General features: G+C 57.7%; 3 protein-coding genes across 15 annotated transcripts in view; all 3 read left to right on the top strand.

Annotated features, from left to right (window-relative positions):
• Positions 1-5,355, top strand: part of LOC141916927 (maestro heat-like repeat-containing protein family member 7) — a 29,596-nt gene extending 24,241 nt beyond the window's left edge. For 2 of the 4 annotated variants that reach the window (XM_074809856.1, XM_074809853.1), the window contains 6 exons: positions 3,043-3,219; positions 3,564-3,719; positions 4,235-4,336; positions 4,714-4,816; positions 4,977-5,039; positions 5,157-5,355. In XM_074809856.1, the coding sequence (XP_074665957.1) occupies positions 3,043-3,219; positions 3,564-3,719; positions 4,235-4,336; positions 4,714-4,816; positions 4,977-5,039; positions 5,157-5,290 (735 nt within the window). In that variant the 3' untranslated portion in view covers positions 5,291-5,355. Of the gene's footprint in view, positions 1-104; positions 600-1,042; positions 1,169-1,288; positions 1,357-1,489; positions 1,640-1,794; positions 1,950-2,237; positions 2,386-2,717; positions 2,856-3,042; positions 3,220-3,563; positions 3,720-4,234; positions 4,337-4,713; positions 4,817-4,976; positions 5,040-5,156 lie in introns of those variants that run through there. The other 2 variants (XM_074809852.1, XM_074809855.1) reach the window with 2 other exon arrangements.
• Positions 5,356-6,517: 1,162 nt separating this feature from the next.
• Positions 6,518-9,727, top strand: LOC141916946 (uncharacterized). Of its 4 annotated transcripts, XM_074809938.1 has the most exons (3): positions 6,518-8,254; positions 8,380-8,581; positions 8,930-9,727. In XM_074809938.1, exons 2-3 carry the CDS (start codon positions 8,528-8,530, stop codon positions 9,725-9,727), a joined length of 852 nt encoding a protein of 283 aa, XP_074666039.1. In that variant the 5' UTR covers positions 6,518-8,254; positions 8,380-8,527. The 4 variants fall into 4 exon arrangements, with proteins under 4 accessions (XP_074666039.1, XP_074666041.1, XP_074666038.1 ...); XM_074809940.1 differs by lacking the exon at positions 8,380-8,581; XM_074809937.1 differs by having other exon boundaries at positions 6,518-8,581.
• A 5,406-nt stretch (positions 9,728-15,133) lies between these two features.
• On the top strand, positions 15,134-24,512 carry LOC141916935 (coiled-coil domain-containing protein 81-like). 7 transcript variants are annotated; one of them, XM_074809901.1, is made up of 13 exons: positions 15,138-15,405; positions 15,585-15,716; positions 16,217-16,567; positions 17,312-17,372; positions 18,811-18,911; positions 19,372-19,419; positions 20,365-20,426; positions 21,370-21,523; positions 21,742-21,998; positions 22,174-22,259; positions 22,638-22,753; positions 23,231-23,342; positions 23,863-24,512. In XM_074809901.1, exons 4-13 carry the CDS (start codon positions 17,344-17,346, stop codon positions 24,155-24,157), a joined length of 1,260 nt encoding a protein of 419 aa, XP_074666002.1. In that variant the 5' UTR covers positions 15,138-15,405; positions 15,585-15,716; positions 16,217-16,567; positions 17,312-17,343; the 3' UTR covers positions 24,158-24,512. The 7 variants fall into 7 exon arrangements, with proteins under 7 accessions (XP_074666003.1, XP_074666002.1, XP_074666000.1 ...); XM_074809899.1 differs by having other exon boundaries at positions 15,139-15,405; positions 15,580-15,716; XM_074809903.1 differs by having other exon boundaries at positions 15,139-15,405; positions 15,538-15,716; positions 19,375-19,419.
• The last annotated feature ends 763 nt before the right edge of the window (positions 24,513-25,275 follow it).

Raw genomic sequence — 25,275 nt, 5'->3', positions numbered from 1 at the left:
TTCCACCTGAATGATTCTGTGATTCTGTGTGAAATGAGGAGAAGAAATTTTAAGGAGCCAAGCGATCGACATTGTGCCCAGCAATTGCTAAGCCAATCTAATGAATGCTCCTAACAAATGGTTCTGACACACTGACCCGATCTGCCGTTATCTCAACCCTTCGAGCCCCACGCTGGGCACCAAAAAGGACTCTCGTGGTTTGAACTCGGTCGGAGCCAAACACCACGCAGCCGGTCGCTCCCCCTCCCCCCGTCGGGGGAATGGGGCAAGAGAGTGGAGGGACACACGGAAAACTCATAGGTTGAGATAAAAAAACCAGTTTAGTGATTGTAGTAAAGCAAAAAAATAACAACAATGGAAAGTACAAATGGGTGATGCACAAGGCGACTGCTCACCACCCACCGACCAACAGCCCGCTCCCGGCCAGCGATCCCGGCAGAAGGAAGATGCCGCCGTCACAAAACACAGCACTGCGGCTGTGCTCCCTCCCAGCTCGAGAAAATGAACTATCCCAGCTGAAACCAGGACACTGCTGTAGCAGATTAAAGCTACTCTGGGAGTGTGGGAGAGAACGGGAGACAGGCGAGCAAACGCTCCAGGTGAGCGCAAAGTAGAGACGGGGCAGTCTGGAGTGTTTCTGTCGGGATCGAAGCAGAAGGTCCGGGGGCCGTGCCGGGGTGTGTGAACCCTCTGGGACGAGCCGGGGGGTACGGGAAGGTCCTGAGGGGACATGATGGGGGGCTGGGGACACCCCGAGAGGAGCCGTGGCCCAGTGGCGAGCTGGGTCCCTACCCCCTGCAGCGGAACCCCTGCCCCACCCAGCCTGGGTGACAGGTCACAATGTGACCCCCCTTTGTGACCCCCCTTTGTGACATCACTCCATGTCACCCCACAGCACCGTATTTAAGCAGCGCAGCCCCGCAGTGTCTGACAAGACAGGGAAGGGACAGGGCAGGAGCGCAGCGAGGAGACTCCTGAGCACAGCCCACGTCTTTTCCCGTCACTCCCTAAAGCTGAACCCCCCCCGCTGTCCCTCACCCAGTTTTGAGGATGGCAGAGAGTCCCCCCAGCAGCCCCAGGGTGGTTTGGGAGGAGGTGGGGGCTCCCCAGGAGAGCAGCTCTCCGCTGGAGCCCTGCGAGGTGACCACGGTCCTGCCGCTGCGGATCGGTGAGTGAGGGGGCCGACGCCAGGACCCCGTTTCCCCCGTTTCAAGCTCTTTTCACCCTTTGGGAGGCTGGTTGGCCAAGATGGCCGTTGTCTTACCGACTCTTCCGTGTTTCTGTGTAGACGAGACGCTGCCAGAGGAGATGCCAGAGAAACCGGGATGGGATTATGAGAGCAGCGACATGACTACGGTAACGAGCTCCCCCGTCGCCGGGACCCTTGTCCGTGGCATCGGCTTGTGCGAGCAAGGGGACCCAGAGGTGGCCGAGCTGCTCAGCCAAGCTCAGCGTGACACGTCTTCCCCCGCCGTCCCTCCACCTGTAGGTGTTTGGCGAATACCTCCAGCCTTCTCAGAAGACAGATGTTCTCCTCGTGGCCATCGAGGCCTTGACGGCAGACGATGTCCACGACAGGCAGATGGGCAGCGACATCGTGGACACGGCCATGACAGACCCGGCGTCCTGGCTGACGGATGTAAGTGCCCCATGGCTGGACTGTCCTTCCGTGTCAAACCGTGTTAAGTCTTGTTCTTCCTGCCCTAACCCAGCTCTCTCGGGCACCCGAAGCCATGTCAAGGCGGCAGGGAGGGATGGGAAGGGCAGCACCATCCTCACCCGTGTCCCCTCCAGGTGCCAGAAGTCCTGATATGCATCCACACAAACGTGGAGCAGATCCGCGCGGAGCCGGCCCGGCGCAGCCTGGACTCGCTGCTGCTGCTGCTGACCAAGTGGAGCCCCAGGGAGGTGGTCAGGAGCCTGTTGGTCATCTCTCCAACGTGTGACAGGTAGCGGCCCCGACAGCCTTGAAGGCTCGTTCCCCACGGGGAGAGTGGCCCAGAGACTGTCTGCCAGAGCCACGGAAAACTGTGGGATATCCCCGAGGAGCAGGGCTCTCCATCCCACCACGCTTCCCACTCCGGCCAGAGCCGGCCAAAGCGGAGCCCCTGCCCCATGGGGAACAGAACCTCACCCCCTCTGCCTCCCCGGGCACCCCGAAATGAGGGGGGTGGGCAGGGCCGGGGTCTGGAGGAGCCGAGGCAGCTCTGCTGACCGAGTTGGCTCTGGCTCTGCAGCGCTGCCATGGCCATGTGGGAGGTGATGATCTCCGTGCCCTGGGCTTTGTGGAGAGTCGTGTCGGAGCTGCTCGGTGTGCTGCGGGACTGGCGGCTGCGCAGGGTGTTCAGCTGTGCCGCGGACGACGCCTGCATCTACCCCTTGGTTGTGAGTGACCACGCTCAGCTCCAGCGCTCTGCCTTCCTCCTCCTCCTCCTCCTCCTCCTCCTCCTCCTCCCTCTCCTCCTCCTCCCAGACCCCTGTGCCACACACTCGGGCCCACCCGATGCTGATTTGGCCACACCAAGCCTGTCCCAGCGCAGGCAGCGCTCTGCCTTCCACCCTGCCTGCATCCCCCTGCATGGCTCTGGCCCCGGGACAGAGATGTGGGGACTCGGAGGTGGCTTCAAGGGGAGAGGAGACCCTTGCCACGGGCCGTACCGGTGCAGGGGAGGGAGCCCCGCAGCTCTGCTGGTCTCTCACCACTGTCTCCATTTTAGCTGCTGGTCAGCGCTGTCATTGACAACAAGCAGTTTGCTGCCCTCTACAAAACCCAGAGGTACCTGAGGCGTCCCAGCCCGGTGATGCTCTCTCTCGTGCTCGCGGGCCTCACGACACTCTCAAAAACATCCGAAACGGTGAGTGGGGGGTCGGCAAGGGGAGCCAAGTTGGTAGCCGGGGCCTGGGGGATGCGGTGGCTTGGCCCCGGCCGGGAGGATGTGGGGTGACGGCTCCAAGCACCCTCCCTGCTCTGGAGGGGCTGGGGGGTGCCTGGGGCGGGTCTTTCACCACTTCACAAGAAGGTGACCGGTGTGTTCCATACAGGCCAGGAAGATGCTGGTGCTGCTGCCCGACATCATGGAGAACCTGCTGGCAGCCAACAGCGATATCAGGATGAAGGCCCTTATGCTCTTCATCAACGTGATTCCTCACATGAAGAGGGAAGAGGCCAAGCTCATCGCTCTGAGGCTGGCAGAGAAGCTCCTGCTCCTCTTCGATGATGTAAGGCGGGAGGCGGAGCTGAGGTGATGGGTGAAGGACGTTCAGCCCGGCCCTGCGGGCAGCATTTGGGCAGGGATGTCCCCCTGGCTCCTCTTGCGTGGCCTTTTGGGGCTCTTCCCACTCTCCTTCTGTGGCCTTTCCAGGCTATTCCCCTCCCCGCTCCTCTTCCGAGGCCTTTCAGGGCTCCGGGGCCCTTGAGCCGCAGCTGCAGGTCTGGCCGACGGCTCCTGTGTTCAGGATCCGACCCTGGGGCAGCTCCTCTCCCCCCAGCCACGCTAACGCCCCTGCTCCCCGTGGGCGAGGAGCGGCTGATGCTGAGCTCCTTCTGTCCTCCTCCCTGCCAGGAGTCCAGCCGGGTGCGGGAGCTCTCCATCCGCCTCTTCGAAGACGTGATGAAGACCGCGGTGGGGAGAAACACCAAAAAAATGGTGAAGAAAGTGCAGGGTGCGCTGCTGCCGCTGTTCTTCCACACCAACGAGAAGATCGAGAGCGTGGCCAAGGTCAGAGATCAGTGACTGGTGTCACGGGGAAGGGCGTGCTGACACCACGGGGGTGGCCTGGCCGTGAGGGACAATGGGATTGTGTGTCACCGCAGGGTCCCGCTGCGCCGGTCCCACCTCCACCGGCCTCCTCACCCACCCTGCTGCAGAGCTGGAGGGGGAGGTGGGGGCCCCCCCAGCCCAGAGGAAGGGTCCCTGCAGCCCCAGCACCAGCAGGGCCGGAGAACTGGGCACAGACATTTCCCTGCTCAGCAGTGGCCCATGGCCACCGAGCACACGAGTCCCCACGGGCTCTGTGTGCTTTGAGCCCCCATCCCTGTCCCCCAGGGCTGTGCCCAAAGACCCCCCGGGTGTCAGGGCCAGCTCCCAGAGCGCGGGATGGCCCCAGGAATGAAGGGGGCTCCAATCCCGGGATCACCCCGTCCCCGCAGCTCGAAGCCAAGCCCAGAGGAGGAGGATGCCAGGTCTCCTTCCCTGGGCTCTGGTGCCATCTCCAAGCCTCTGCTTCTCCGCAGGCTTCCTGGGACACCCTCCGCGCCTGTGCAGAGTTCCTGGGCTGGAGGAGGCTCAGCTTCCTGGCCGAGACAGGGCAGACACCCCTGATCGGAGAGTACTTGGTGAGGACAACCCCCAAAGCCCCGGGCCGGGCTGGACGGGGGCTGCAGCCGTGCCGTGGGGGGGGCTGTGCCGCTCTGCATCGCCGCCCTGCTCCAGCCCCGCTGCTCCAGCTGCATCCTCCTTCCCTGCCCTCCAGCACGCCGCCCCCAAGGGCTCTTCTCCACGAGACCCCGGCCCATCTGGGCCCTGGCAGCGGGACGGAGGGGTCTCAGCACCCCCAGCCCCCTCTGCCTGTGGCTCTCTCTGGCCCTCAGCCCCACGGGGCTCCTGGCTGGGAGACGGGAGTCACTGGGAGGGAGCGGGGTGCTGGCAGGAGGGACTGGTCCGGACGGCTGCGGAGGATCCGTACCAGCCCCGTGCCCTTGTGCTCCCTCAGATAACGCACAAGAGGAACAGCGCGGACGAGTATCTGCTCCAGAGCCTACTCTACGTGGAGAACCCTCAGGCCAGCGTGCGAGAGGCGGCCGTCAGGTTCATGGGTGAGTTCCCGGGGACCCGTTTCTGGTCGCCCGGCCCCAGTCCCCACTGGTGGGGCTCGCTGGGAGTCTTGCTGGTTCCCAGCACCCTCGGGTGCTGTCCTTGCTGGGGGACAGCCCTGCCGAGGGGGAGCAGAGCTCTGACAGGAGCTCTGTGCCCCAGGGCTTGCTGCGTGGCGCCGGAGGATCCTCAGGCTGGAGAAGCTGTGGGAGATCTGCCAGAGTGGTGAGTAGGGGCAGTGCTGTGCTGGCGGGGGCTGGTGGGGCAGGGGACAGAGCCTGGGCTCCTGGGGTCTCTGCGGGCAGGGGGGGTTCACCTCTGCTCTGTTTCCTTCTCTCGCAGCCCTCCAGTCCTTGGAGAACGACGCTGAGCACTCCATCAGGTGCCTGGCAGCTCAGACCGTCCTCATCCTGACAGCTGTAAAGCAGAAGCCAAGGTCAGGATGGAGCCTGCGGTCGCTGTGGTGCTGCGCCTGATGACCCTCGGAGATGTGCAGTTCTCGGGGAAAGGCCGTACTTCAATAAATTTTTTTTTAAATCAAGCTGGAGCAACAAGCCCAGTCCCACGGTGTCCTTCCCACGGGGAGCCCCCCAATCAGTGTCCCTCTGCCGCTGCCCCCAGGGCCGCACACCCGCACCCGGGGTGTCCCGCGAGACCACAAAGCCCGGAGGGAGGAGGAAGAGGATGAGGGAAGCTTTAGCCCATCCTGCCCCTCCCGAGGGGTCTCAGGGCACAAAAAGGCACCCCCACGCCAAGCTGGCACGTCGCCATTTGTCCCAGCACCAAAATCCTCTCCTGTACTGGGGAGCTGGGCTGGTTTTGACTGGGCACTGGTCGGTTGGTGGTCAGCAGTTGGTTTCATTGCCATCACTTGTCCTCCATAGGTTTCATTTCCGTCTCTTTGCTAATTTTTCCTTTTCATGACAATTTATTATTATTGATGTTACTTTAGTTCAGTTATTGAACTGTTCTTATCTCAACCCACCACTTCTCTCACTTTTCCCTTTCCAATTCTCCTCCCCCCATCCTGCTGGGGGGGAAGGTGCTTAGTTGCCGACTGGGGTTAAACCACGACACCAAGTGGCAATTTTGCCTCTCAAAAAAACCCCAAAATCCCTTCAGGTACCAGCAGTAGCGTTCCCTTACTGGGTGCAAGACAGCACTAGAGAATTAATAGAATCGGAGAATCAGAATAATTCTGGTTGGAAAAAACCTTTAAGGTCACCGAGTCCGGCCGTGAACCCAACACTGGTGAACCCACCACTAAACCGCGTCCCGAGCGCCACGTCTACGCGTCTGTTAAATACCCCCAGGGCTGGGGACGCCACCACCTCCCTGTGCAGCCTGTCCCGGTGCGCGACAACCTTCGCGGTGAAGAAATTCTTCCCGCTTTTCACTCTGGTGTTCGGAGAACGCAATAGCGGGGGGGTGAAGGAAGTATCTGACCAGGGCCAGAGAGAGGGGGAAGAGACAGAGGAGAAGTGAGGGATGAAGAAAGGGAAGGCTGGAAGAGGGCAAGAGAGGACAGAGGGGACAGAGCGGGGAGAGGAGCCCGTGTGCCGGGCTGGGGGGGCGTGAGGAGCGCCTAGCTCGCTCCCCACGGACAAGAGCTGCTCCCTCGCAAGTTTTGCTATAGCTGAGCTCCAGCCAGTAAAACTAACATTGATTTTCAGTTCTCCAAGTAAAAAAAATGGATTTTTTTCTTTTTTTTCCTGGAGGCTGGCAGAAGAACATCACCACCAGCACAGCCTTTCTTAGCATGACAGTGGGCTAATCAACCTGTGGCAGCCTGCATGGTAAAGAACATGCTTCCACCGAAACGAGTGGTTGGGTGGTTTGGTTTTAATAAAATAAAAGAGATACTAATAATAAATTCTATAGTTCTTTAATAAATTATTATTTGCAGTCAGAACTTTACAGCAGGAGAGAGAGAGACAAACCAGAAAAGCACCCAGTGAAGGAAAACAAATGTCCTAAATGGATCTAAACATCCCCATGGCATTTTGGGAGCACTCCTCCCAAATCAGGGGGCTCTTATTTTTGTCCCCCCAGCATCACACAGGCATTTCTGCTTGCTGCCAGGTCACCTCCGCACCAGCACAGCACAGAGCGTGAGTCAAGGCTTCTTATTCTACAGGGAGACAGAAACTGGAAAAACTCCGGGGGGGGGGCAAAAAAAAGCACGGATTTGAGAGCGTGTGTTAAAAATAGCTCGAGGGAAAGGGCAGGAGAAGGGCTGGGGTGCTGGCCAACAGGCTGTCAGGGGTATGGGCTTGTAGCTGCAGCTGTGTTTAAAACAGTGGGTTGCTACCAGCCTGCAACAAGCAGCAGGTGCCTGTGCTGCAGGAACTCTCCATTCCTCTTGAAAACAGCGGGGACTGTTTGTAAGAATGAAATTAAATATTTGCTCTAGGTAAGTGTGCTGACAAAAGGAGTGAAACTGAAGGGGAAAAAACCCCCATTCAGTGGAAATGTTTCCTCCTATGGATTTGTCTCTCGGCCCCAGCACAGCACTGGCAGGAAACAGTTCATCACGCGTGTTCTGCTGCCATGACAGAGCCGCGGTCCAAGCTGGTTTCCCACGCTGGGGACATGATAGAGGTGCCCCCGCCGGGGAACACATGGAAATGAGACTCAGCTGCCATTGCTTGTGTCTGTCAGAAGCACCTGCAATATTTGAAGGCTTTAGGACCGACAGCCAGGACAATGGCAGGAAACACCAGATGAGGGCATCAGCATCTGGTGACAGTATAAACCTTCTGTTTAATTAAAGACATCTCAAGCTCCAGGGTGAGGCTCTTTATAGAGAGTGGGGGAAGGAGAAGCTCCTCAAACTACGGCCTGTTGAAGTAGCCCATTTTTGATCTCTTCTGGTAGTGGGGTCTTACGAATTTATGGCAGAGTGTAATAAATCAGAGTAACGAGTGCCATCGGCTCGCACCTGCTGCTCAGAAACCATGCCTGCAATCACCAGCTCCAGGCTGAACCAGCTCAGCTTTTCATCAGCTTCTGCAACTCTGCAGTGTGAGGAGAAAAATCTTGTCCCGTTGCAAGCAGGACTGGAGGAAGGCAGCACATACCTGTCTAAAGTAGCACTTAAACCAGGGCATCAGTGCTGGGAAGCCTCATCTCCCAGCAAACCCACCCAGACACCCAGTGCCCAAGGCAGGAGGCAGCGGGGTGCACCTTGGGGTAGCACCAAGGCTCCCCATCCCCAGCTCCTCGCCGGGGGTTCTCCTTCTCCGGCTGGGCTGCTCAGCTGGTGTTTTGCAAGTGGGAAACTGAGGTGGAATGTGATAAAAGACGGGAGGATCGGAGCAGAAAATAGAGCTGAAGGAAGCTCTAAAGCGTTGCCAACATAAGCCACCTCTGCCCGTGGGTGACAGCTCCAGCCAGCTGAGGTGCCACTTCCTTCCTGGACAGTGTGACCTGCAGGTCTGGTATGAATTTGGATGAGCTGTGGGGGGATGTGGGGTAGGGGAGAACTTTGTAGAGTCCGGTGATGGTTGGACTCGATGATCCCGAGGGGCTTTTCCAACCTGAATGATTCTGTGATTCTGTTTAGGGGCCCCAGGAGCTCTGTCCTGCCAGGGGGGTTGTGCCTTGCCCGCTGCAGGGGCTGCAGAGCCGGGGGCAGTGGCCGTGGCCCAAGGGGCGGGTGTCCCCGTGGGGCTCTGGTGCCTGTGACATCACAGAGGAGAAGTCACCGAGGGATGTCACCAGGGTGCCAGCCGGCAGCACCCGCTGCAGTACGGCTCGGGCCAGCGGTGGGTGAGGCTGGTGGGGGGAAGGCTGGGCCGGACGAGGGCCGGGGCAGAAGCTCTGGCCCCTCAGGGGGGTTTCTACAGCCGGGGCGAGGGCGCAGCCGCTGCGGGGAGCGCCTGGGGCAGGGCAGGTGCCGCCCTCGGGGCTGGGCGCAGGGGTGCCGGGGCTGCCAGCCACGGCCAGTGCCCGGGGGCTGTGGGGAGATGTCCCCGTCCCTGCAGCGCTCACCACCCTCCCCCTTACTGCCTCCCAGCTCCCTCGGGCCCTCTCCCACCCGGCCCCAGCCCCGGCATATTCTCCCCTGCTGCCCCAGCCCCACTGAGCCCCTTCTCTCCCTCCTCCTCCTCCAGACCATGGCTGTGTTCATCACCCGCGTCCTGACCCTGCTGAGCATCGTGCAGTACGTGCTGAGAGCCGGGGACCGGCAAGACGCGGCCACGCAAGAGCTCCTGCGGCAGCGCGAGGAGCAGGAGCAGCAGGAGATGACCCGGCTGATGGAGGAGGTGGAGCAGAGCAGCCAGGAGCGGCGCGGCCTCGCTCCGGAAGGCCTGCTCCTCGGGGCCTGCCAGCACTGGTGGTTCTGGGCCTCCGCCGACGCCCTGCTCGTGCTCTTGGGGCTCTACTGGCTGCCCAGGCAGAGCGGCGCTGACGGCGACAGCAGCAGCCAGCGGGGAAGCGCCAGCGGTGCCGAGGAGCAGAGAGGGGAGGACGAGGACTGCGAGGGCAAAGCAGAGCCCAGTGACACCCTGGCTGGACACAAGCCTCTGCAGAAGGCGGGGAGCTCCGTGGCGCCTGCCAAGCAAGCCCGCCCCAACAACTCCCTCCTGACGGGGCCGCATCCAGCCTTGGGACAGGGCAGCGCCTACGAGTGCCCCCAGAACAACATCCCCCAGCGCCTGCTGCTCGCGCCCCCGAGACCACCCCTGGGACACATCGTCCGCCAGCGCTGGGCACCGCGGGGGCTCTGCCGGCAACGCGCTGCTGCACCCCCGGCAGCTCCTGACGGGGAACGTGCTGCGCCGCCTCCTCTGCCCCGGGAGCACCCCAACACCAGCCGGGTCCCCGCTTCCCGCGCAGCCTCTGACCCGCTCCGCTGGCACGCTGCTCCAGCTCGGAGGCGCAGGAGGACGTCAATAAATACCCAATAGAAATAATATTTATTTTATTATAAAGAAATAGATAAATACCCTGAAGAAATCCCCAATAAATCAGTTTGGTTTAAGCAATCCCGTGTCCGTGAGTGCCTGGGCAGCACTGTGCTGGGGAATGTCACCCCTTGGCTCCATCTCCGCCCTGTAACAAACAGATGAAGTTTGTTGATGAATTTACGTTTGCAGTGGTTACACTCAGACCTTTAGTGCCTCCTTCTCCTCTCTCTCTTCTCCTGGTGTTCCCCACATGCCCTCCTCCCCGCCTCCTTTCCCACAGCCCCGACCACCTCTGTCCTTGCTCCCAAGGCCGCCGCTGAAATCAGCTGCTCCATCCCCAGGTCGGGCTTTTCCTGGCTGAGATCAACCCACCACACGCGGGTCCCTTCTTTTCCTCGGGGAAAGAGCACAGAAGGCACAAACAAAACTCATTAGATTAGGAACGAGCAGAGTACCGGCAGGCAAGGATCTCTGGAGGTCAGGGATGTGTGAAAATGTCTCTTTCTCCCCAAAATGAGCATTAAGGCGCTGTGTGGCGACTCGTGTCCCTACAGCGACCGATGAGAAGATTTCGCCATCTCCTGGGCGCCCGCTTAAGCTCCGTCTTAAGTAAGCCCAGGTTGCTGCAGGCGCGGCGCTGTCCCCAGCAGCTGGGAGGAGGGGGAGGGGGTGGCCGAGGGGGGTCAGGGGGGTTTGGGAAACACCCCCCTCCCCAAATGGCCAAATCCCCAACCCCCAGCTACTCACTGAGGGCGAGGCAGGAGCAGACCCACTGCAGCACCGCCACGGTCTGGAGCCGGCGGCGAAGGGGGAGCCGGAGCAGGGTGAAGTGAAGGGGCACGGCGGGGGGCGGGCACTGGGACTGGGGGAGTCAGTGGGAGCAGGGAGGGGCACTGGGAGCTGGAGGAAGAGGGGTGGGGAACTGCGAGCTGCTGGTTTTAATGGAGCTGGTCCCACCCCAAGCCCTGCCCTCCCCTGGGAGGGGAGCACACTGGGAGACACTGGGAGATATTGGGGGGGGTAAGTGGGGAAACTGGGGGACATCCAGGAACACTGTGGGGACCCCAAGCCTCCGTCTCTGTCACCATAGAGGGATCACGGGACACTGGGAGGGGCCACAGGGACAGTGGGGGACCCCCAGGCTACCCCCTGTCCCCAGCATCAGGGTCCCAGTAGGGTCACTGGGCAGACTGGGGGCACTGTGCCACCACCCGGGGGTCCTCTTGGCTTTCCCAGCAGAGGAGGGGGGGTGGTTGTGGACTGTCCCAGGCTCCGATTTGGGAGGGACACTGGGGGAGGTGGTGGCTGACGGGGACAGTTTGGGTCCTGGGGTGGGGGCACCCATGGGGGTGTCACTGCTGGGGGCAGGGACACCACGATGTCCTTCTGGACGCTGCTGGTGACAGTGACACTGGGACCGCAGGTGCCATCAACACCAGTCTGGCCACGGGCTGGACACTGGCGACAGTGGTGGTGCCAGGGGAGGTGGCTGTGGGCACCAGGCTGGGGCTGAAGGTCATCACCTGGGGGGCAGGGGGACAGCGTGGGGCATAATCCTCTGTCCTGACTGTGATTCCCTTGGCAAAAAGAAGTGGCACTTGCAAAGGTAACAGGGAGTTCAAAAACATTTTTCCTAATTTGTTGAACTTTATGGATAAAGAACACCTGAGCAGCGCTGCCATTCCCTTGCACACAAAAGCCTTCTGAAGTCATGAAAAATAAATTAATTCCAGGCTTTGAGCAGAAAACTCATTGCGCCACTGGACAGCTGAGTTGTTGGTTGACCCCATCTAAAAGCCTTTCGAGAAAGAAAGGCTCAAAAGATTTGCAAGGGAGGCTTTTTAATAGGATTTTGACAGAGATCTTCGAAGCGGTCTTGTGAGAAACAACCTGTGGTAGGTGTTTGGGGAGCCCCAGCTGTGTAGAACAGCAGCTGACTCCCGTGCGGGGGGTGGCAGCGCACAGGCCCTGGAAAGCAGCACGTGCTCCCCCAGGAGCCGCCTACAGCAGCCCCGCCCTGTTCTGCCCTCTAATCAAACTGCAGCCCAGTGACCAGTTACACTCAGAGGAGAAAAAACACTTTTCCAGTTGAAGGTTTCATGAAGTGAACTTCAGGTAGTTAAGGATTCCTTACCATGCTCCTGGGCTGGCAGCAAACCCCCGTCTCCCCGCCCCAAGGCACAGTAAAGCCGCGGTTTCTCGCCCACATTCCGGCGTAACCTGCCAGCGCCCCCCACCAACACCACACGTCAGGGAACTGGCAAACAGAGAAGCAGAACGTGACTGGAGGTTGCTTTAAACACGACGTTGCAAACTGTACGGGCCATTCTGCAGACTACCAGGTGTGCTGTCGTAACACTGGTGCAGAGAAACAACACTTAAAATTTGAGTTTCTTCAGGAAGAAAGAAAAGAGAGTTCCTGGATGCAGCCTTCTCTTAGGGGACCTCTCCCCTTCTGCAAGGAACAAAAATGCAAGAAACAGCCTTGACCTTCAATGGGAGAGGCTAAAAAACCACAAACCCTTTTCAGGAGTGAGGACAAAGAGCTTCAGATCAACTAGTTTCAGTTTTAGGGGCGAAGAAAGAATCTCTTGCTCGATGATCCATTTGTCAGTGGAGTCTGTTCCAGGTTACACCATCTCCTGCTGCCATGTCAAACACGATTATGCCCGGGACTAACATGCACTAAAGCAGTAATGTTTCTACAAACACGAAAGAAGAGAGAATTCCCAACGGCAAAAACAATTCAGACCCTGATTTAACAGGGTTCAAGGGACCGGCAAGGCCTACTTCAGCACAGAGACTGTCCTAAAGTGAGGCCTCAAACCAAGAGCACTTCAAGACTGGGGGACAAGTGTTAGTGACACAACAAAGAACCAAAACAAGGGCCAAAACACTCTGAGCACTTTACACAGTATTTCCTAAGAGTCATGACGTTATTTTCCCCAAACTCTTCAGCTTCACACAAAACAATATCCACTGAGCTTTGAACAAACAAAAGCAGCCACCTAATACCTTCTCTGCTCCCCCACCGCGTCCTCCAGAAGGTGCCTGATGGTCACAAAGCCACCGACCCAGCAAGTCCACATTTATTTCATGCAGCCGGTCTGGTACAGCCAGGAATCCTGTGCAACCAGAGAGACACAATTACAGACAGCAGCTGGTACTGAGGATCAGCCACGGAACAAATGGATTCACGGGCAGAGACTGGGTAACTCTGATCATTAACGTTCCTGGCAGCTGCGGGGACATCTACCACCCGGCTTATTTCCACTGTCTCCTGCAACTCACAGGCACTGAGAAATCCCTCTATCTGCCCCGGGAAATACCATTTGTGGCACGTCTGGCCACGTTTCTGGGGGTCACTAGGAAAGTACAAATTCCAGGAAACAACAGTGTCAGCTGAAGCCTGCTCATTATCACCTTCTCCTGAAAAAAACAACCCCCAGACGTCCAACAAACAACAAAACCAGAAGCACACACACCACCAGCGATGTGCCTGTCCCACAACACTGCAAGATACAGGTAGGACTGCCAGAAACTTTTGAACTGCTGTGCAAAGCAGTGGCCGCTCACAGCATTTTAAGGAGTGTGTGAATGTGCAAAACGAATCTAAACCCGCCAGGAGATGGCGACTGCAAACCCTAAACGGAACCGGCAGCCCCAGCAGAAAATAGATCGTCGTTGCTTTTCCGCCTTAAAAAGCCGACCTGAACCCGTGACTGTTAACTGTGACCCGAGGCAGACGTGACCACGACCCCTCAAGCCTTCTGGAGGTGCAGGTGGGACTGAACAGGGTGGGGGCACTCGGAACAGGCTCACCCAGGCAGGCTGGGCACGGTCACCCCCACGTCTCTCCACCAGCACTTGCTAACGCTGGTCCCCTGGGGTATCCAGAGCTGCAGGCAGGGAACGGGAAAGCAGCTCCTCTAACACCAGCGTTCAGCCCAGAACTCTGCCTCCCCAGCGCCCAAACGGGACAAAACTCAAACTGGGCCCCTTCTCCTCACGCCGGGTCAGAGTTTGGGACGCCAACGGGATGCCACAGCGTGGGAAAGCTCCAAGGACACAGCCTAAGGGAACCGGAGCTCCCCGGCTCTCAGAGTAGTTCTAGAGCTAAAGCGGGGGCAGACATCAACTCCACATCAGGTAAGACAGGCCAGCGCTCAGCCCTGACCCGGGAAGGCAGCCTCCTCCCGGCCTGCCCAAGGGCTTCCAACCCAGCACACTTTCTTCCCAAAGCAGGACGCTGCCTTATTGCGGTGTGACGCCACTCACCCGCTCCTGGGGACGGCACCAGAGGGACACGGCACAAGCCATCAAGCCGCTGTCTGCGAGCACCAGAGCCCTCTGGGGACTGTTCTTCACCACGGGGCCCCTGAGAGAGAAAACAGGAGACAGAAGAGATGGTGAGACATTTCAGCTACGGCGGAGCTAGCTGTGGGCAACAAGACTGAGACTGAGCCCTTTTGCTCGGGGGAAAGTGCACACCAGAGAAATACCCGCTGAACAGAAATCTCCAGCTAAACAGAGGAAAAAAAGCAGATTTGAGGAGCACAACATCGCAACAGACTACCACAAGACTTCTTTTGTACGGTACTAGAGTGTAAACACACTCCACATGCATCAAAACTGGTCCGTAACTGTACATTCCATACAATTGCTCCCTCATTATTTAAACATAATTTAATACACAGCAATCTGTATTTCTGTGCAAATCAGTATCTAGAGAATCCAAACCTTGCCTCTTCCTCTGGCCAGACGCATCTTTCACCTCAACGTGCACCGAGAAGCATTCGGAAAACCCCAAAGCGCTTGTCTACAAAACCCCAGTAACACCCGTAGCTAAGGAATATTCGGAGAAGCCGCTGCAGAATTCATGGTGAGCGCAGACAACATCACCAGTGGAGGAGCTTCAGCAGCACAGTGTTCCCAGAGCTGGCAGCTTCTTTAGCAGATGAAGCTCAACAGCTCTGCCCGCTGCGGTTTTTGCCCCGGAAGGTACCGAGTTCGTTTCTGCCCCTCAGACACTTCTCGCCGCGTTTCCTCCCCCCGGCCCTGCCGAGGCCGCACGCACCGAGCTCAGTGCCCGAGCAGAGGCACCGATTCCCCTCCGAGCACCCGCCGCTTCTTCCCCCGGCAGCCGATCGCCCGCTCAGCCCCGCTGCCGGCTCCCCCGCCCCGCTGGGACGAGCGGCCGGGCCCGGAGACCCCCCGCCCCTCCCCAGGCCCAGGCGCCGGCGGCCCCGGCCGGGCCCTGCACGCGCCGCGCGGTACCTGCACGCGCCGCCGCCGCCGCCGCCGGCGGAAAGAGCGTCCCGGGGCGGGGCGGGGCCGGGGCAGCTCCGGCAAGGCCCCCGCTAGAGGTGCCCGGCCCAGCGCCTGACCCGCGCGTGCCGGCGGGCACAGGGACGCCCCGGGCACGGCAGGACCCCGCCCGGAAGCCGCGGCTCTGAGCAGAGCCCGGCGCCGGAGCCAGCCGCGGGGCAGGGCCGTGCAGCCGCGCTTCCTCTCACAAATAAACCCTTTTTCTGCCCAGTTCAGCCCGTGAGGCTGCGTGCGGGGTGACTTCCCGGTGTTGGGCCCTGCAGCTGCGATCCGCGCCGCGCGGAAACACCCTTCGGAGAGTCCAAGGGAAAGTGTGTGTAACGCTGCTGGCACAGAGCACAGGCAATAAGGTCTCTTTGCTTCTTTATTTTGGGCGGTGGGGGTGGGATGGGGGGAGGGCTCTGGGGGAGGGGTTTGAGGCGTTGCGGGGTGCGTTGGGTTTTTTGCGGGGTTTTCAAGGCGGGTTGGGTGTTTTTTTCCAGCCGATACTTGTCCGGCGTGGCACAGCACTCATCTTCCCGCAGGGCAGTCAGTGGCAGTTCACCGCCATGAAGCTCTTCCTTAAGCAACTCAGACTTTGCACCTGGCGACAGGATTTGTACCGCCCGGCGCCGCGTTCAGAGCGGGGCTGCCAGGGCCGTGGTGGAGCGAGGGCGTTTGGGTGAGCGGCTGCGAAGGAATTTTGCAGCAGGGAGCGGGGCCAGGGAAGGGAAATGAATTTCGCAGCAGGGTCAGACTGGCTCTTAGGAAGGATTTCTTTGCAGAAGGGGTTGTTGGGCGTTGGAATGGGCTGCCCAGGGCAGGGGGGGAGTCCCCATCCCTGGAGGGGTTGAAGAGTCGGGTTGACCCAGCGCTGAGGGATCTGGTGGAGTTGGGAACGGTCAGGGGGAGGTTCATGGCTGGACTGGAGGATCTTCAAGGGCTTTTCCAACGCAGCTAGTTCTGTGATTCTGTGAATTCCCTGAGGAGTTGAGGTGGGAAGGGGTCTCTGGAGGTCATCGAGTCCACCCCCCCTGCGCCAGCAGAGCCAGTTGTGCAGGACCATGTCCGGTTGGATTTTGAGTAACTCCAAGGCTGGAGACTCCACAGCCTCTCTGTGCAGCCTGTGCCAGTGTTTGACCCACCCTCGCAGTAACAAAAAGTGTGTTTTCTTGTGTGCAGGTGGGGTTTTATGTGTTTCATTTGTGCCCGTTGCCTCTTGCCCTGTTGGTGGGCGCTGCTGAGGAGTGCGTGGCTCCGTCTGCCTCCTTCCATCCCATCGGGTGTTGGTGCACATTGCCAAGATCCCCCTGAGCCTTCCACAGGCTGCACAGCCCCGGCTCGCTCAGCCTCGTGCTCCATCCCCTTCGTGGCCCATCCCCGGACTCTCTCCAGTCTGTCCCCGCCTCTCTTGTCCTGGGGATCCCAGCGCTGGACACAGCACTCGGGGGCGGCCTCAGCAGCGCCGAGCGATTCCCCAGGAAGGCCGGGGAAGGTGCATTCTGCCAGCACTGACAGAAGGGCCTATCCAAGGTAAAAAGCAATAAAATTCCTCCTTCTCGAGAAATGCAGTTAAGTATATATACTGATGGAAAGGAGTAACAGGGGTAAATATACCAGACGTGAAATAACTGTGATGCTGTAAGTCATTCTCAAGGAGAAGGTGCCCGCTTTCACTTGAATCGTCCTGACTGAACATTTACTCGCTTAAGAAGCGTAGCAGTGAGAGAGGCCACGCTCTCTGAAGCTGATAATCTGTTCCTACTGGATAGTATCTAACTCCTGAAAAGCGACCCAGCGCAGCCTTGGTGCTGCAGAGCTGGGAGGGCTGTTCGGGGGCTGCGGGCTGTGGCACACTGCAGGCACTGGGCAGTTTGCCTGAAATACAATTGAAATGATGTGACGAGCAAAGGGAATAAAAGCAACCCCAGCTCTCTGCTTATAAAGAGATTTTTCATAGGATGCAGCAATGACGGCCAGAAATAACACTTTGATCATCTAATTTTACAGTGAAAACCCGTGGTGCTGTCAGGTTCTCATTTCTTGCCCTTTCCAGCATTGTTGAAACTGAAAATAAGGCCATTTCCTCCAGGTTCTTTGCTGCGGGATCAGTCAGAATGAAAACACATTTAAAACTGAGTGATCATACTTGTTTTTTCCCACGCTGATGAAAACACGTGTCTGTGTTTCTCGAGAGCTGTACTTCCCATTCATCCCTAAAGAAGTCATCTTGCTTAAAGCCCAAGAAAACAAGGGTTTTCTTCATGTGCGTTACAGGTTCCTTTGAGGCCCAGAGATAAACGCACCGAATGACAATTCCTGTCTTTGCTGCATTCAGGTGAGTGAGATGGGTTTGTCCCTCAAGAGAAGCCCTGTGAAAACCAGAACTAGTTTTTGTTCATACTGACTCCTGAGTGTGTGTAAAATATGGATAATGTGGGCACCGTTTGAGAAGAATAACCCCCGTCTGTGGTGTACTTTATGAGACTGTATGTTCTGGAAAGGTCCAGAAGGGAAGATGTAGTCGCTTTCAATTGTTTAACAGAAGCAAGTTTCTAGAGGCCACAAAACCCCAGTGTTCGCATATTTCCCTTAGCAAGTGGTGACCTAGAGACAGTGTGCTGCAACGTGGGATTCCTGAGGGAGCGGCATCGATTTCCCTGAGATTCCCTAATTTGCTATCCACCCAAACTCCGGTGATAACACAGTGGAGGCAAATCCGTATCATTCTGAACAACGCGGAAACACCTCAAGTCCCATTCCGTGTTACGTGCTAGATGCCATCGCAGGCAATAAAAACTAATAATTTTGTTCCCGTTTTGGTCGTATAAATTTTACAGAGAAGTTTTTTACCTCTTCTCCCACCAAAAGCCAAAGATTTAAGAGCAAGCGAGTGGGGCAAGACAACAGCCAATGAGTTTGGAATTCAGAAATGTTTAGAAATCAGCGAGTTTGTTAGTCAGAAGGAGTGAAGGGAGGGAATGGGCGGGGAGTACAGAAGTAGTGCTTAACTGTGTGCCCAATGAAAAGATTTTATTTTCCCTTTCTTGAAGGAAAAGGGGTTTTTCCCACACCTTTCTAATTGCCTTGAGAAATGCACTACAATCCTCTTCCCTGAGAGCACAGAGCACTGCAGCAGCACCAGCCGTGCTGGATACATTGCTCTGAGCCTTATATTTGGCAACACGATCACGAGCTGCGATCACCCTTTGAACCTGAGCAGTTCCCTCCTAAATCTGCAAAGAAAATTGCAATGATGTGAGCTGGGCATTTAAAAACTATGCTGACAGATCTTTCCACACTCGTCAGCCTTCCTAGCACTAATGCAGTGGGGGCTGGGATGTGCAGAAAGACAGAGAAAACTGAACAGATTCCAGCGTGACGTGAGTGACTGCAGTGGGCTGAACGCAGGGAACCACATGCAGGGTGCTGAGGGACAGCCTGGTTCTCTCGGATGCTCTCGTCAAAAGGCAGCACGGTTCTCATGAACTGAACAGGCATTCTGGGTGAAGGAGGATGGGGAAATGCCTCATCCGGGGAAGGAAACACATAATTGGGTTTTACAAAGTAGGTTTCGAAACCGCGGGTGGAGGGGAGGAGGTGACCTGTGCTAAAAGTGTTGCCTTTTCTTTGAGTAGCCTTTCCAGGCCGTCGCAAATGTTCCCTTTCATCCATTTATTCCCACTGCTCCTTGTTAACTGGTACTTTCTTCAGTACAGTATTTCTTTTTTAGTTTATTTTGGTTTTTAACCACGTATTCTTGCATCTTTCTCTAGAAACATTCTGCACTTCCCTCTGTTCTCTCTGGCTTGCTGGCAGCCCCGTGGGAGATACACACCAGAGCACGTGTGTAGGTCGAATGCCACCTGCTCCCCAGGTACAGTGCAACGGGATTCGGGGGCAGCACACTTTTGGGGTTTCAGTGTTTCACCTCCTCCCAGTTCTGCCAAAACTTGCTTTGGCAGATTGCTCCGCTGCAGGCAAATTCCCTTCCTCTGTAGTCACAACATAGGGATAATCTTCCCAAGAACCTTACAAAACTTCTACAAAATGCAGACGCTGTAACCTCTGGTCCCAGTAGTGTTTTGGTTCAGAGGAAATGGTTCATTCTCAGAGTGAATTCTCTGCCTGCTGCTGCTTCCCCCATATTTAAATTATTTGCTGATGAAGACAGCCATGAAACTCGAGTGTAAAGACATCAGACCCCACAACCTCCTTGAGTAACCACGAGAAAGGGTTTGGTCTATCAGCCAGTGGGGGCAGTTTCAAGCCTCACTGACAGTTACAGAAGGGAAGTTTTCCAAATGTGAGAAACTAACTCGGAGTTTCTGTCATAGCAGCCTGGATTTGGAGCTGGACAGAAACCCAGCGCAGAGCGTGGGCAGGTAAGAATGTTACCAGTGAACACAGCAGCAGAACTGTGTCGTGCTGAGAAATATCAAATCATGGAAGAAAAGAAGAGGCAGAAAACAAAGTTTCTGTACGTGAAACAAATGGCCCAAAGCATAAACCATCTGGATTTGGGCAGCAGTAGAGGGAAGCGTAATCAGGAGACAGGGATGAAAGGATTGTAAAGGCAAAAGCCTTTCCTGCGTTCGTTTTTGCCCTTGGGGGGTGCGTGCTGGAGGGCAGGGAAGGAGGATGCAGCTGGAGCAGCGGGGCTGGAGCAGGGCAGCGATGCAGAGCGGCACAGCCCCCCCCACGGCACGGCTGCAGCCCCCGTCCAGCCCGGCCCGGGGCTTTGGGGGTTGTCCTCACCAAGCCCTCTCCCATGAGGGGTGTCTCCCCAGCCCCCCGGGGGGTCTTTGGGCACAGCCCTGGGGGACAGGGATGGGGGCTCAAAGCACACAGAGCCCGTGGGGACTCGTGTGCTCGGTGGCCACGGGCCGCTGCTGAGCAGGGAAATGTCTGTGCCCAGTTCTCCGGCCCTGCTGGTGCTGGGGCTGCAGGGACCCTTCCTCTGGGCTGGGGGGGCCCCCACCTCCCCCTCCAGCTCTGCAGCAGGGGGGAAGGAGGCCGGTGGAGGTGGGACCGGCGCAGCGGGACCCTGCGGTGACACACAATCCCATTGTCCCTCACGGCCAGGCCACCCCCGTGGTGTCAGCACGCCCTTCCCCGTGACACCAGTCACTGATCTCTGACCTTGGCCACGCTCTCGATCTTCTCGTTGGTGTGGAAGAACAGCGGCAGCAGCGCACCCTGCACTTTCTTCACCATTTTTTTGGTGTTTCTCCCCACCGCAGTCTTCAATGCGCCAGAGCTCAGGGGGACATTGGAGGGTTGAGAGCTGGTGGACGTGGAGCGTGACCTGGTTTTCCTTTGTTTTCCAGAGCGAAGAGCCGTCTGGGACGCGGTGGCCGGCTGCATTCAAGAACAGCTGCTGCTGCGCAAGGTGGGGTGACACCCGCATCCTCCTCGTCCGCCCAGAGGGCTGGGGAGTCCCCGCGGCCCCGGGGCACGGCCTGTCGTTTCTCTTCCCTCCTCAGAAAGTGGGAAACTCACCCCAAAAGTCCCCGCTGGGGGACAAACAGGGCTTGTGCCAGGGTGGTATCGCCTCTGGGAGGTGGTGGTGGACCTCAGGGCTGATCCTGGGCACTGGAGACCCCCCGAATGCCCTCGGGCTTGTTAAAGAATCTCTAGGCTTAGCTTTATTGACAACTCAGAGTTGGGCCAACACCTCAGTGAGTGGCCAATGTCCCAAAGACTTGCACCGTTTATATACTGTATCTGAATCTATTACCTGAGTCCAAAGTCTTTGGAAGTTTCCACTCAAACTTTTAGTTCTTGATTCTCATCTTTTCTTAGTTATTAGTTATTTATGATATTATTATCTCACACAATTCTGAGAAAGACTCCAAGATGTTCTACGAAAAGCTTAGGTAGAGTGAGCAGTTTCGATATCCTAAATTCTCTTAATCTAGCAACCCCCCTGTGTTTAGTCAATTAATCATCCTTTGTTAAAACTGCCTCCATAGGATTAGCCTGACTGGGTTTTAGAGCAGCCTTGGGTCGGGACTATCCAAGAAGCGGGCTAAGAACACTTTTCAGGCCTGTTGAGCAACACCCCGGTTGCCTTGGTGATACGACGAGATCGCTCAGTCCCGAACACGTTTCACTAGGCCTTAAAATCTATTTCAAATAGACCAGCGGTTGGATTTCAAATTCTTCTCCAGGCTGCTCCTGCCCTGACTTTTTCAGAGGGGGAGGACTCAGCGTCTCCTCCCCAAGCGGGAGCGGGCAGGATCCATCCCAACGCACCATCCCTGGTCAGGGCCACCTCCAGCTCTTCCCTCTGCCGTCCTCACCCTTGGGTCCTTCCTTCTCTTCTGTTCCAGGGTGTCCGAATTCCCGCCCTCGGCTGCTTCGACGTTGTCTCCAGACAGATCCAGGTTGGAGAGGAGGCCGTGACTATCCACAGGCCCGTCTTTCGCCCGGCCAGAAACCTCGTCGTGGTCCGCAACCTGTCGGACAACAAGGCCTACCTGCCCGGTAAGATGGCGGATTAAACCCCGGTTGGCTTCACGGTCATCGTGTCCCTTCCCTGGGGCTGAGAAGCTTCTCGGAAGTGACTCCCCCTCTGTGGAGCAGAGCCCAAAATTTGGGTTTTTTTTCTTTCTGGGGGAGGCAACGATCGTTTTGCCTTGGGAAGCGCCTGCGGAAGGGCCACTGGGTGAACGTCTCCACCCCTCTCGTGTGTGTTTTTTCAGGCAACAAGGAGCTGGAGCCCCTCAAATACTCCAAGGTGGCCGCAGCCGCCTCGGTGTCCCGGCAGAAAGCGGCGGGCTGCATCCAGGGCACCGTGTCCCTCCTCTCTTACTGCCTGGGGAAGGGGGAGAACGTTGCCTTCGTCCTGAGGGACATCGGGGTGCTCCTCATTGAAGGCACAACGGTGCAAATGAAGTTCTACTACAACATCCTGGAGATGTTGTCTGGGAAGGAGAACTTGGAACAAGTGATTTTCAAGGTCAGTGATTCTGTTTCTCCGTGGCGCACGTGGGCAGTCCCATGGCGGTGGCCCGGCAGGACACGGCCAGGTGAGAGTTGATGGTCCTACCAACTCTCCCTGCCTCGAGCTCCTCCAATACGGCCTCACAGCCATGTTGAGGACATCCCACCATCTTGGAGCTCCTCCATTACAGGTCCCCCGCCTGCTGGACATGGTGGTGTCCCGGATGGTACCTGTGGGATCCCTGAGTTTCTCTGGCCATGTCGTCATCTTTCCCGAGTGAGTACATTGGCAGCTGTAGCCGCTTTCAAGGTGACATTTGCTCCTTATGACCCCACGGGTGTCCTCCCATGGGGACACCCGGCAGTGACTCTTGATGTCCCCAGGCCGTGGTCGCTCCCATAAGGCAGATTTGATGGGTAGGACCAAGGAATTTAGGCAACACTTCCTTCCCATGGTGGCCTGGACTCTTTGCTGGGTGACTCCTTTTCCCAGGACTGTGCTTGGGGATGGGGCATGGTGGACTTGGGGAAAAACATGGTAGAGTTGGGGAAAAAAACAGTCTTTACAGCAATGCCAAAATCTGCCGGTGAGCACGGCGAGCGGCAAGGGCTGGTGGTGCTCTGGGTCACGGCGGTGTCTTCTCCTCGTTCCCAGGCTTGAAATGGAGTTTGTGCACAAACCACCTCTCAGGGCTCTTCTCAGGACCTCGAGACAAGTCCCTGGCGAGGATGAGGAGACGAGAAGAGAGTTTCTGCCACCTCTTGGACAAGGTAAAGCAGCTCCTGGCTCCTTTCCACAGTGCGGGCAACCAAATTCTGTCATTTGACTTGGAAATCACCGGCGCTGAGTGTCAAAGGGCTCCGACTTGTGCCAAAGCTTCCCCCCAGCTCGGCACAGCCGTTTGTCCTAACGACTCATTGGCTTCACCAACACGGAGCCCCGGGGTGGGATGCGCCCAAGGGTGTGGTGGGAGGATGGTGATCCAAGGCCGCCTCCTCCCCGCCAAGAAACGACCCCCCAAAAGAGTCCCTGTCACCTCCCCACTCCCTCCTTCCACACCGGGAGCTGACAACGCCGTCGCAAAACCACGGCAATGGGGAACTGGGGGCAGAGAGGCTGCGATGGCGGCTGCGAGGGGAGCAGAACGGCCCTCTTGGACCTTTGGGGAAGGGGCCGGAGCACCCCTGCGTGTCACCGGGGCCGGCAGCGGCCCAGCGATGCTCTTCTGACGAGGTTTCTCCTCCCAGTTCCAGTGGGATGTCCTGGCTTCGCTGCTCCAAGCTCGCCTAACCAGGAACCACCACAGTTCCAGGAGATGACGGAGCAGAAGAAGAGGAAGAAGATAAAGTCTTCGGTCAGGTGAGGCTGAAGGCTCAGGGCTGGGGGTCTGCACAGGGTCGTGTTGCCCAGAGAGGTGGTGGATGCCCCATTCCTGGGAACATTCGTGGTCAGGTTGGACGGGGCTCGGAGCGACCTGCTCTGGTTGAAGATGTCCTTGGCCATGGCAGGGGTGGGGGTGGACTAAAGGGACCTTTAAAGGTCCTTTTTAACCCAAACTATTCTGTGATTCTATGACTTTTCTGACCCAGCCAGAGCCCATTCCCCAGCCCCAAGCACTCGCCGCCCATCACCGCCCATCGGAGGGGTGGGATGGGGCTAGTGGGACCCCCAGTTTCACAGGGCTGGATCTTCTCCAGCCCTTCAGGAGAGCCCCAGCGTGGCCTGGGGACACGGGGACAGCCGTGTGTCAGCCATGGGGCCCGGCTCAGGGGGTTTTGTTCCTCAGAAAGAGGCACAAAGAGGGTCATGGGGGGCAGGATGCGGCCCCAAACCCAGCGTGTGCTCAGGTAGAGACCTCTCTGCCGTTGTGTCCTTCCAGGCAGCAGCCGGTGATCCTGGGGGATTCCTCTGGAGAAAAGCAGCCTGGGACCGGCCAAGCCAAGGGCAAAGCTGCGCTCAAAGACCGAGCGTCAAGGCAGAGCCGAGCCCAAGCGCAGGCAGCGACGGCTCAGAGCTGCAGAGGAGGAGGAGGAGGAAAAGGAAAAGGAGGAGGATGGGGAGGACAAGTAAGACGAGGACAAGGAATGGTGGAAAAATGCTGGCAGCTGCAAAGACCTGGAAAGCCAAGCCCTCCCCTCCTCAGGAGGCCTCGTACTTCGGAACACCCGTCATAGCTGTTTTGTCGACGATGAGCTCTGAGGCCAGCCTGCTCGAGGAGGCCTCCTGCGACGGGCCCAAGTGGCCGCTACGGAGGATAAGATGGAGAGTGTTGTGAAGTTTCCTCCTCAGAACTTCTGGCCGGTGTTGCAGTAACGTGGGAAAACGATTCCGGACGTGGAACTCCGGGGCCAACCTGCTCGAGGAGCCCCTCGATGAACACCCGGGCTTTGGGGCACCCAATGGAGGGATGAGGGGACCCGGCTCCCCGCGATGCCTCGCGCCGAGGAGCAGATCTCCCCGGGCCGGAGAGGCCCTGGCTGGAGCCATCAGGAAAAAGAGGAATAAAAATAAAGGGGGAAAGTTGCAAAAGAGCGTCGACTTTTTTAATCGGTTGCAACCGCAGCAGGGGGAGAAGGGTTTGGCAGTTGGCCAGTGGCGCTGAGATCAGCCCAGCGTGGTCCCATGGGAGGGACCTTCCCCAGGGACCTTTGCCATGGCTGTGGGTTGGACTCGATGATCCCGAGGGTCTTTTCCACCTGAATGATTCTGTGATTCTGTGTGAAATGAGGAGAAGAAATTTTAAGGAGCCAAGCGATCGACATTGTGCCCAGCAATTGCTAAGCCAATCTAATGAATGCTCCTAACAAATGGTTCTGACACACTGACCCGATCTGCCGTTATCTCAACCCTTCGAGCCCCACGCTGGGCACCAAAAAGGACTCTCGTGGTTTGAACTCGGTCGGAGCCAAACACCACGCAGCCGGTCGCTCCCCCTCCCCCCGTCGGGGGAATGGGGCAAGAGAGTGGAGGGACACACGGAAAACTCATAGGTTGAGATAAAAAAACCAGTTTAGTGATTGTAGTAAAGCAAAAAAATAACAACAATGGAAAGTACAAATGGGTGATGCACAAGGCGACTGCTCACCACCCACCGACCAACAGCCCGCTCCCGGCCAGCGATCCCGGCAGAAGGAAGATGCCGCCGTCACAAAACACAGCACTGCGGCTGTGCTCCCTCCCAGCTCGAGAAAATGAACTATCCCAGCTGAAACCAGGACACTGCTGTAGCAGATTAAAGCTACTCTGGGAGTGTGGGAGAGAACGGGAGACAGGCGAGCAAACGCTCCAGGTG

This window comes from Strix aluco, chromosome 32, assembly GCF_031877795.1.
Source record: "Strix aluco isolate bStrAlu1 chromosome 32, bStrAlu1.hap1, whole genome shotgun sequence".
NCBI classification, from domain to species: Eukaryota; Metazoa; Chordata; class Aves; order Strigiformes; family Strigidae; genus Strix; species Strix aluco.
This window is presented reverse-complemented; position numbering and strand designations above follow the sequence as displayed.

What these genes read in the sequence shown, in the direction of transcription:
- LOC141916946 (XM_074809937.1), top strand. Translation starts at nt 8,330, where the DNA reads ATGATCCCGAGGGGCTTTTCCAACCTGAATGATTCTGTGATTCTGTTT. An exon ending in CAGTACGGCTCGGGCCAGCG is followed by an intron (nt 8,582 to 8,929) that starts GTGGGTGAGGCT and finishes CTCCTCCTCCAG; the next exon opens with ACCATGGCTGTGTTCATCAC.
- LOC141916935 (XM_074809902.1), top strand. Translation starts at nt 17,344, where the DNA reads ATGACAATTCCTGTCTTTGCTGCATTCAG. An exon ending in CCTGTCTTTGCTGCATTCAG is followed by an intron (nt 17,373 to 18,810) that starts GTGAGTGAGATG and finishes ATCTTTCTCTAG; the next exon opens with AAACATTCTGCACTTCCCTC. An exon ending in TGGAACAAGTGATTTTCAAG is followed by an intron (nt 21,999 to 22,173) that starts GTCAGTGATTCT and finishes CCTCCATTACAG; the next exon opens with GTCCCCCGCCTGCTGGACAT.